The sequence below is a fragment of the Nicotiana tabacum genome, chromosome 10, assembly GCF_000715075.1.
Source record: "Nicotiana tabacum cultivar K326 chromosome 10, ASM71507v2, whole genome shotgun sequence".
Taxonomy (NCBI): Eukaryota; Viridiplantae; Streptophyta; class Magnoliopsida; order Solanales; family Solanaceae; genus Nicotiana; species Nicotiana tabacum.
Window position 1 is genome coordinate 37,344,188 of NC_134089.1, and position 11,048 is coordinate 37,355,235.

General features: G+C 34.5%; 1 protein-coding gene across 1 annotated transcript; it reads right to left on the reverse strand.

The window, feature by feature from the left end:
- Window positions 1-2,758: 2,758 nt before the first annotated feature.
- LOC107783351 (calcium-dependent protein kinase 13) lies at window positions 2,759-10,300 on the reverse strand. Its single transcript, XM_016604320.2, has 7 exons — window positions 9,480-10,300; window positions 6,124-6,267; window positions 5,859-6,011; window positions 4,567-4,682; window positions 4,314-4,481; window positions 3,267-3,497; window positions 2,759-3,174 (listed from the first exon to the last, which is right to left on the reverse strand). The coding sequence occupies exons 1-7, from the start codon at window positions 10,108-10,110 to the stop codon at window positions 3,025-3,027; spliced, it is 1,593 nt and encodes a 530-aa protein (XP_016459806.2). The 5' UTR covers window positions 10,111-10,300; the 3' UTR covers window positions 2,759-3,024.
- Window positions 10,301-11,048: the final 748 nt, after the last annotated feature.

An 11,048-nucleotide genomic window follows, 5' to 3' on the forward strand; every position in this document is an offset into this window, starting at 1 on the left:
TACGTAATATAAATTGGTACAAATTAAGAAGAATAAATTAATATTGAAATTGACGATAAAAGAATAAATGCAAACCACACAGATTGAATAGCCTCGGCCCTCGAGTTCAGTCACCCTTGAACCAAAAGATGCTTCAACTGATTTATGAACAGAGTAACAAGATAATGAAAGCTAGAAAATGACAGTATATTGCTTTGTATACGTGAATATGATGCATTTTACAAATGATCATCAGACCCCCTTTATATAGTAAGGGAGTCCAACTCTTGATACAATTCTATATGAGGTAAGAAATCTAATGATTAGCTAATTAATCGGCCACTTCTTGATACGTGTCGAGATTTTCGTCATGATCCTCGTCCGATTGCGGATATCTCGGCTTTCTATTATCTGGCTTGGTACTTGCTCGATCTCTATCTAGCTTGATCTCGATCTTGGCCGATCTCGATCTTGATCGGTCTCTGGGTCACGAGCTCAGTGATCTAACTTTGCACCATGGTTCGATATAATACGAGGTTGATCCTCGACCTATTATGTCCCAATTTCGATTAGTCATATAAAGGGCAAGTCCAGTTTTGACCGTATACAAATATCTTAATGATTAACCATTATTTTGAGTAGCGTATAAAAAAAATATTTGTTTTATGTTTTGTGACACACCAGGTGAGCTTTTGTTCGTATAAAGCTTTATGAACTTAAAGGTTCTCAAAACTTTATTGTTTAATTTGTACAAATCTTGCGTAAGCAAATAAAATACATTTCTTGAGCCCAATTATTTTAATGTGAAATCTTCCTTAAATTAATTAACGTAATTGTAATGTAATAGGATAGAGTATAAATGATAATATAAATTATTTAACCAAAAAAATAATTTTCAAGATCAAAGCAATTAATTTTGCACGACGGACCACAAGCAACCGATTTGATCGAAAAGATATAAATATTTATAATACAACGTGATAGAGAAATGAAAAATGAATTCAATAACGGCAAATTAGTTGATTACAATGGTGGAAACGTGTGTCTATTTATAGTTCTAGGTAACCATTCACCTTGCATTACGTGTCTATTAAGAGTAGTTACTCAACCCATCTGTTACTTTTGGAAGACTTGTAACGGTTGAGTAAATGCTGAAATACCGTAACTGATAAGTTAATTCTATAGTTGTTGAGTTAATTTCATAACTGATTGGCTTGTTCTGTCTGTTACATAATTGATTTTTAACTGATGGAGCAATGATGGCAAATCCTATATAATCCGGGATTAGTTGATTCTTTCCTCATTCATAATTATGAGCGATTCTCCGTACATGATCGGGGGCTACTTTATGATGATCAGTTTCGCGACTAATAGGTACGGTATCATTATGCTTAGCTCGGTGTGTTCTTTACACTATGTCCATGTCATTCTTTACTTTTATCATAACTTACTTGGCACGTGTTGAAGCCTAATTGTTGTGATTAACTAACCAAAAATATTAATGTACTAGGTTTTTCCCGCAAAAATTGGATAAGACGAATATCAAAATGAATTTATATTATCCAAATACATTTTTTTAAATAAGTTGCAAGACGCTAGTTCTGATTTTCTTTGCATCACAACACAAAATTTATTCTTCCTACTCAAATCCAAATAATATAGATGAATATTTTATTTGTTCCCATTTTTTGAGTTGGGTAATGGTCAGATAGTTACTTATAGTAACATTTCTAAGATAGTAATTCGATAATCTAAGATTTTAAGAGATAAATAATAAATATTTACAAATTAATTAGAAAAAAATCTATTAACAATTTTTATTTTCTTATTGTTCATTTAATCTTATCACTAATTTTTTTTAAAATTATTTTGTTAGTCACAGGTCTAGCAATTAACCACTTTATCAAAATATACATAAATATCTTTATCAATAATTCTCGGAACTAAAATCATTATGTTTGAACGGCTTAATCACTCCACTATCAGGTTGGAGAACGATTCCATTTTAAAAAACAAATCTGATTTGATCTTAAAGCAGTCATACTTAACAAGAGAAGATTATTACATAGGTTAGAAGAAGGAGAGGTAAAGGATTAGCAATATTGTTATAAAAAAACAAATACACATAATAGAGAAAAAAGTCTTTTGAAATCATGTGTTTTTTCGTTTTTCCTTTTTATGGTGTGTAAGGTACTAGGCGTTATATTCCTTGACTGTTCTTCTTTTCTTTTCTTTTTTTCTTTTTTTTGTCGATTGTGACTTCCTCTTATTGTCAGTTTTTCCCCTCATAATAACCAAGTCGTATGGATGTTGTTTGCTATATTTCTTATTTAACTTGATTCTTTCTTAATCTATCATTCTTAGATCATTTAGCAAGTCATATGTCTCTCAAATATCCCAACTTATTGTACTCAAAATCCAAACTACTTAACTATTTTCAGATTTTCTCATGTTCAAGCAGTTACTAACATTCAGGTTCCAATTTATCAGAGAGCAGATACAAATTAAGACAGAAGGAAAAAGAATAGCACCAGCTTAATGCGAGAGATATCAAAAGAAAAAAGTTGTTCTTTTACATCAACGTTGCTAAGAAGAATGCAGACTAAAATCTGATAGAATTACTGATCCCTTTCACCTGCCCAAAACTGCGGTAAGACATTCAAATCACATAGAAAACGAAAATTGGAGAAAAAAAGATGAAAAGGAAAGGCATTTGAACTAAGCACACTTCCATGTATGCTCTATGTCAATGCTAATATAGAGGCACAAACAACGGTGAAACAAGAAAAATATGCTTTTGTACAAAAATTATGCTGCAGAATTAAAAAAATATCTTTTTCTTTTCTTTTTGTGTGGGGAACAATTGTCAAGAGGAAGAGGATAGGATACATTCTGTGTTTCAAATGATTACAAAGGTTACCCAGATGAAGTCGCCTCTTTCCCATCCTGGCAAGCAAACAATCTAATGGGTACCCCAGAAAACAATGGCGAGAGATCAAATACACATCGATACAATACTTCATTTTGATGAATGAAATGTAAACCTTACTCATTTCCCAAGTTAAGCGAACCATCCTTCATTAGCTTCACACTTAGACTATTAAATCTCCCTCTTGAATAATGTCGTGAAGCCTTTCTCCAATCTGTCCCAGTTTTCATCATGGCCGCAAATTCTTCAAAGCTGATGCGCCCATCCTGCATTCGTAGAGAGAGAAGATAAGGAAAATACTATCCCAAGGATAAATACATGTTAGTAGCAGAGGCTTTTCGGTTTGCCGCATGCTCACCTTGTCTGTATCAACCTCCTGGAAAATGTCATTCGCCACATTGGCGCAGTCATCTGCCCCATCCTCCATCAAGGCATCTCGAAGCTCATCTGGTTCAATGTAACCATTTCCATCCTTATCAAAGTAGGAGAAAGCCTTGTGCAGATGTTCATCGTTAGCCATCCGTTGAAGATGGAGTGAAACAGCAATAAATTCCCCATAGTCCAGGGTCCCTTTGCCATTGGTATCAATCTGCATGAAACAAAGTATCCCATCTTTACGGCTTTCTTGCTTAATTTCTTATTTCCTTTCTTCTACTTTTCTTTGGGAATAGAGAAAAGAGGGCAGTCAGTGAAATATATTTAACTAACCTGATCAGTGATAACATTTCAGTAATATTAGCTGCAATGAACTACATAAGCAAACAAAAAAACAACAGGACTGCTTACCCATCTTAACCAGCTTATATCAACTAAATTGCAGATATTAATAGAGCCAAAGACCGTGACTGGAAGACGACAATTTAAACACAGCAGAAGTGAGAATAGAAAAAAGGAGGATTCTATATTTCCAACCAGATATAAACAGGACGAGAAGACTAAACAAGAACTCATCGAAGTTCTTTTCAAGAGGTTTTTTCACAAACTTAGAACAGAAGACCAGTTAATGTTAACATGAAGTTCAAACCATTTAAAGCATAAAACTCTGAAACTTACTTTTCTCCTTGTCCCTTCTTCTAGTTCCTTTTTTCTTTTCCCTTATTTCAAAATTCGATATTTTTATTCAGCTGATTCCCATGAAAAATAGCAGGATATATAACTCCTCTCGACAATTGGATATTCTAGAACAAAAAGGTTGCTAAAAATATCCTAGCAAAAAATGGAAACCGCGCTTGTTTATGTATAAACATATCATGTGAAATGACAACTGATGCAGATGTTATCACCTCTAATACCAGAAGCATTCTTTAAGATGCTGAGCAGCATCAATATGCCAACCTCCGAAAAAAATGGGAAATTCAAATTACAAAGGTTTTTTTTTCATCAAGGAATAGGTAGGTAGACTCACGGCTTCAACAAGCATTTGTACTTCAGATTCTGCCAGCTGTGAGTTGAGCTTTGGAAGTCCAGCTTTAAGTTCTTGGACTGAAACAATACCATCATTATCGGTGTCTATCTTGCTAAACATTTCTCTGAGGTCTTCAACTTCTTCATTAGACAAGAAATCAGCAATCACCTGCATTTGGATATGCACCTTTTAATTGTCCTAGAAGCGAAAAGCTAAATAAAGAAAAAAAAGAGTGTTAGATAAATGAACCCACCCTCAGAGCTTTCCTCTTAAACCTATTCATCAAAGAAAATTGCTTAAGTCTTGACTTCACAACATCTCCAAGGGGAACATTTGGAGCCTTCTTAGCATTTTGAAGCCAAGAGTGTTCTACAAGAAAAGAGAACTTGTTCAATACCCAAAATACAAGAGGGTCAGATTAGGCTTCTGCTGTATTTAACTGGCAGTTGATTACTACGTCTCCAAATTAACTTTTATACAAGAAAGACCTTACTAGGTCTTGCCTCACTGTAGTAATTTGAAAGGAAATATGCATTGACACTTCTTTCTTTGTATTTCCTTTGTCAACTAATTTCCACATCAAAGATCGTACTTTCCTCCAATCTAATGGATGCTAAAATCTACATCGATGTGCCCATGCTTTTTCCTTCTCTTCATCCTTCTTCATCCCAAATTTACAGATCGCTAGAGGTTCAAAGTACCATTTCCTTTGTTTTGTCCAATCATTGTCTGGCGGGACCCATGACTTCCAAAAAAACCTTCTTTAATCCTTGCAGCTCTATAAGGCTCAAGAATGCTACGGCGTGCGATTTAATGAATTCCTCATAATGGAAAGTGGAAGTTTGAGCTTATTAAGATGCTTATGTCTAAGTTACACCACTCTGTCCAACATGAGCAGAGATTCGATCACTTGACATCCCACAAAAATGGCAATTCACAGTTAGAGCAGCTTAGCACAGAGGTATGGCTGTAACGATGAGAGATTAAAATGGCACTAAATTTACTTCATTTTCAGGCATTATGAAAAAAGCTCTCACCACTTTATGGAGCTTGCACGTCTCTTCAATGGTTACACTATTGCTTAGCTTTCTCCCATAAAGATAATGCTACGCACTAGAAAATTTACAGACAATAATTTATGCCCAAGAAGTGGAGAGAAGGTAAAAAGCACCTCTCTAGCATCTGAATGACGCTTGTTAGTTTGAGGTACAAGTTTAGATAGCAAAATCAATGAACAGAAGAAATATAGGGCTATCTCAATCGATTGGTTATTATCCTGTTGATGCCATTGTTGGATTCGTTATTAGGTGTGAGCTTATATGCTGATACCTACCAATTTTCTTGGTTAATAGTCGTAACTGGACCCTCCAAGTCAGTCATCTCGTCAACCGGTCTAATATACAAAATGCATGTATGTTTCAAGCACAATGCAAAGTACATTGAAGAGTTGATCCATTTCAAATTAGGCTATCCAATAGCTCTGTCTTTGATAAAGGGAAGGCATTTTCCAAGAGAATTAATAAACATATATGAAACATTATGTACCAAGTACTTGTTTTGCAGTCAGCCGAAGCTTTGGATCTGGCTCCAGCATTTGCCGTACAAGATTTTTAGCACTCTCTGAAATACTTGGCCAGGGTTCCCGTTTGAAATCTATCGCCCCACGTAAGATGGCCTGAGCAACACCTTGTTCAGATTCTGTACAAACAGAGTTGTTTTAATAAAATGAGAGAGGGGCATCTAAGAATGTACATATGAAGGAATTAAGGGAGTGGGGATAGAGAGGAAAATTAGCAGGAAGAGAGTTTACCAGCCCAAAAAGGAGGAACCCCACATAACAAAATGTATAAAATGACTCCTGCACTCCATATATCTATCTCTGGTCCATAGTTTCGTTTGAGCACCTCAGGAGCCATATAATAGGGACTTCCGACTATTTCAGAGAAACTCTCCCCTAAAATACATATTTAAGCAATAAACATGAGCAATATGTTTTAAACAAGTAAAGATAATCAACATTATTAGATACGATAGACAAGTATTAGTGCAAAGTACCAAATAATCAGGCAATGAGAAGAGTTGTTTGTACCACAAGGTTAAGTGTCCAAGACCTATAGTTACCTAAGATTCTTTCTTTTTCTTTTCTTTACATCCCTTATGAAGGGAAGTAGAAAGGAACAAGCATTTGCTTACATATTCAATATATATTAACGTCAGATTTGCTCTTTTCCTTTTTAAGTATCAAGTTAGCATCATGACACAGGGGGATCTAGGCACACTGACAAAATTTGTCGAGTCAAACAAAGTTACACTAAATTATTTGAATGAAACCTTAGGCCTAAAATAAATTTGAGTAATTAGAACAATGTCATGTTCAAAAGAAAACTGTCTACTTTTGTAAGAGAGAAACACCGAAAACCTTCATCCTTAGGTATTTAGCTAGTAATCTAATCTGTTGTTGCCCAAATATTAAACAAAATGGAAAGAAATTTCTACAAACATGGAAACAACCAATTAAACTTTCCAGATCTAAGAAAGAAGAATAACAATTAACAATTATTCCCTCCATTCCAATTAATGTGAACCTATTTGACTAGGCATGGAGTTTAAGAAAGAAATGTAGACTTTTAAAAAAATTTATCCTAAACAAGCATAACATTTATGTGGCTATAATTCTTTTGAAACTTGTGGTGTTAAACATGCCAGAATATTTGTGTGGCTATAAAAGCTTCTTATTGTGGGTAAAATTGGAAGCTTAAGTTAAATTATTTTCAAATTTAGAAAAGGGTCATTCTTTCTGGAGCGGACCAAAAAAGAAGATCAATTCACATAAACTGGACGGGAGGGTGTAACTCCTAACTACAACTATACTATGGTAACCTGGAGTTCTGCGTGAATAACACATCAAAGCTGGAGAAGTCACACCTCCCCCCCCCCAATCCACCCACCCACACACAAATTTTCCCCTGAGATCGCTCCTAAATAAATTTGGTTGTCAAAAAGTTTATCTATTCCAGTTTATGTGTCTATCATCCCACATAGATATCCAAATGATGGTTGGTAAGTGCGATAGAATGATCACAAGTCAAAGACAACCTTTTCTTTTCTCTATCCTTTATGTTTCATTTTCATCGTATATCCATAAAGGCACCTCATTTTATCCTAAGTGTACGAAATGTACCTTTTGTCAAATCTGATCATTTCTAATGTCGTACGCAATCTTATATGACCACACATACCGATTAACCTGAACTTTTATGACATTAATCTTGCAGATATGTTACACTTAAAACGCTCAATTTTCACTTCCATGTAACATCTGTCTGACAATTGTTACGTAGAACTTACCTTTTACTTTGACAAGTATCTTCCTATTGTATAACACTCGTAATATTCCTCCATTTCAATCACCCTAATTTCAATTCCATGTGTAACATCTTCAGTTGTCGTACCTTTTTCCTCTAACAATGTGCCTAGATATCCAAATTGTTTCTATTTTGGGATCACAGTCTTGTCTAATATCACTTCAACCTCATTCTTCTAAAGGGGTGCCAAACTTGAAGTTCATCAAATACAAGCAAAAAAACAGTTCGCCAATAACACCTTTTAGACAGTATGTTAGTTATCATACTGCAATAGTAGCTAAGGTTTTTTATACTTACTCCTGGAAGTACATGGTAGAATAACTTTCAAGATTCGTGAACTGAGCCAGAATATGATGGAATTCGGATAAAAGCGCGTGGACAGTGTATTAGGTAAATTGGTAGAGACGGCCTAAGGAATGTATGTTTGCTAGAATTTAGTTCCTTTATAAGGCCCTTCCACCAATCAATGGATCCATGAAACAGCTCATGGGTCATTTGTAAAACCCAAATGCAATCCTCCCATTTAGGTTAAGCCAAGCCTTTGTCACAAGGTAACTCGCAACTTGGCAAAGATTAGCTCTGAATTATGGACCATTTGTAAGTTTTACTGTTTGTAACCCTTTTGGCTTTCGCAATTACAGAAGCACTATCAACTGAAACTGAACGAGAGAGATTCTCAACACAGCAATATTCAAAGTTTCAAACTCTAATACACAAATTGGTACTGCAATGCTTCTAACATGATACATTCAATTTCAATACTCAAAAAAGCCTCCGAGGTTTGATGGAAGAAACAATCCTCTGCCATAAGAATAAACAACAGCAAGGAAACCATCAGTCCTTTCTTCGCTTGGTAAAAATATCATCACCTTTCCTTGGTAATCCTATATCAAAACTAACTTTTTCCCGACTCAATCAATGAGTTTAACAAAGTGAATGTACCATTACTTCCTGCTGGTAAGTTATAGTAACAGAGCTAGCTTGTTTGGTAAGTTGTACTAATCAAGTTAGAGTACAAATGAAGGAGACAAGGCTAGTTTTTCTCCAGCATCAACTGAATATAACTTATTACAAGCTTAGCAACTTGTTTGTTCTACCCACTGAACCTTTGGGATATTAATATTTATGAAAGGGTCCACCAAATTTTATCTAAAGTCACATAGAAGTTTTACGGCCTACACAACAATGACACATTTGTCAGGCACCAATACCTTAACTCACCTGTACATTTCCTTCTTCCTAGAAAAGTACGTAACATCAGCAGATAACCTTAATGTCATTCCCATAGTAAATTGTCCTAACTGCATGATATGATTGTTAGTCATTTATCTAAAACTGATAACTCTTTTAATGATCATTATGATTGTTAGTCTTTTCATCTAAAACTGTTAACTCTTCTAATGATCATACACCTAAACAAATACATACATAATATACTATCTAACTCATACTTCATCCCAATTTATGTGATGGTATTTGACTAGATACAGACACACAACTTAAGAAAGAAATAAAGACTTTAGAACATGTGGTCTCAAACAAGTCATAGATATTTGTATGGATATAAATCATCTCATTAGGGTAATGATAACTTTAAAGTAAAATTGTTTCTAAATATATAAATGTGTCATTTTTTGGGATAGACTAAAAAGGAAAGTATGTGACAGCGTAGGGTACAATGTACTATCCAAATCGTATTAGTCTACATTCTAAAACATGATAAAAACAAAGGACATGAACAATAATCTGGGTAAATGGCAAACAAATTGAATTGAAACACAACTAGAGTTTTCATTTTTACCTGGCTTGAAGAAAATTGACAAGCCAAAATCAATAGCTTTAAGAGGCGAATTTTCCTTCTTATTAGCAAACAAAAAGTTCTCAGGTTTCAAATCTCTATGAATCACACCATGCTTATGACAAAGCATCACAACCTCCATAATCGTCCGTGTAACAGCAGCCGCAGCTCGTTCAGTATAATGTCCTCGCGCCACAATCCTATCGAACAATTCCCCACCTTCGCACAATTCCATAACCAAATGCACCGCATTTTCATCCTCGCACGCTTCTCTAAAGCTCACAATATTTGAATTCACCGGCAAATGCTTCATTATAGCTACTTCTCTCCTCACATCCTCCACATCTACAGCTGTTCGTAGATTCCGTTTCGAAATTGACTTGCAAGCTAAAAGCTCTTTACTGTTACGATCTATACAAAGGTATGTAATTCCGAATTCGCCCCTGCCTAGTTCTCTATCAACTAAATACTTCTCTTCAACGTTCGAATTTTTCACATCGGTTAACACGGTTACCGGTTTTTGAGATTTTGCGGCGCCGGACTTGTCTTTCCGGCCGTGATCGTTGCCGGAGAAGTTTGAAGACTTCACGTCTTCTCTTGCGACAGCTGCCGGAGATCTGCAGCAGTTCCCCATTGCAAATTTGAAACCCTAACTTTAACGATTTTTAGCTAGGGTTTTACACATTGGAGTGGAGCTGAGTGGAAAAAATTGGAGTGAGCTGTGAGCTGCCGGAGATGGAAAAAGGGAAGAAAAAGGAGGACTGGGAATGCAAATTACTGGTGTGTACGATAACGTTTCAGATGCTTTTGTAAAGTGAAACAGTGAAAGCTCTTTTCTGTTTTTAAAAATAAATAAATAAGTTGTAAAAAAGTCCTTCTATTTTGATAATATTACTGACATCTCCCTTTTACTTTAAGCAATTACCTAATTGCCTGTTAATTTTGCTTTACACATCGTTATACACTTGTACTCATAAGTCATACCCTAGCTTATTTTATTTTTTTTTGGATGTATTATACCCTAGCTTAATTTATTTTTCTAAAATATATTTCTTGATTATTTGTGATTGTTTTCCACTATTTTCATAGCAATTTTTAACTCCATATGAGTTACATTTAACAAAGAAAAGAATGCTAATAAATGAAATCTCTTTTAGTCTATAGTCGAAGGAAAATTGATTTTATCAAGGAGAGACAAGATATTTATTTATTATTTTTTTATTTTTTTATTTTTAGTTTGCAAGAGATTTAATAAATAAAGAGAAGTAGTCGATAAAAATTTATATAACTTACTATATCTTCCTTGTAATTGAAATATAATTATTATTTTTGTTATTTATATTATAATTCCTATTTTTGTATGTATTTAGGTTGGTAATAAAGGGGATGTTTGTTATTTTTGTGTTCGTTGAATCCCTAAATTACAAGTTGACATATATTCCACCAAGATATATTCTTAAAGATAGGGTATCAAATTTAAAATAAGTTTTATGCAAGTCACCAACGAGTAATAGTAAAATCTACTACCTAATTGAAACATGAAGTGCGTGCGTTTTTTCTGAATTTTATAGT

Excerpts from the sequence above, each read along its gene's own strand:
- LOC107783351 (XM_016604320.2), bottom strand. The coding sequence starts at position 10,110 with ATGGGGAACTGCTGCAGATCTCCGGCAGCTGTCGCAAGAGAAGACGTG. Across the intron at positions 6,268-9,479 it reads GTCAATTTTCTTCAAGCCAG|GGGAGAGTTTCTCTGAAATA; the intron begins GTAAAAATGAAA and ends TATGTATTTTAG. Across the intron at positions 4,683-5,858 it reads GACTGCAAAACAAGTACTTG|AACACTCTTGGCTTCAAAAT; the intron begins GTACATAATGTT and ends CTTTTCTTGTAG.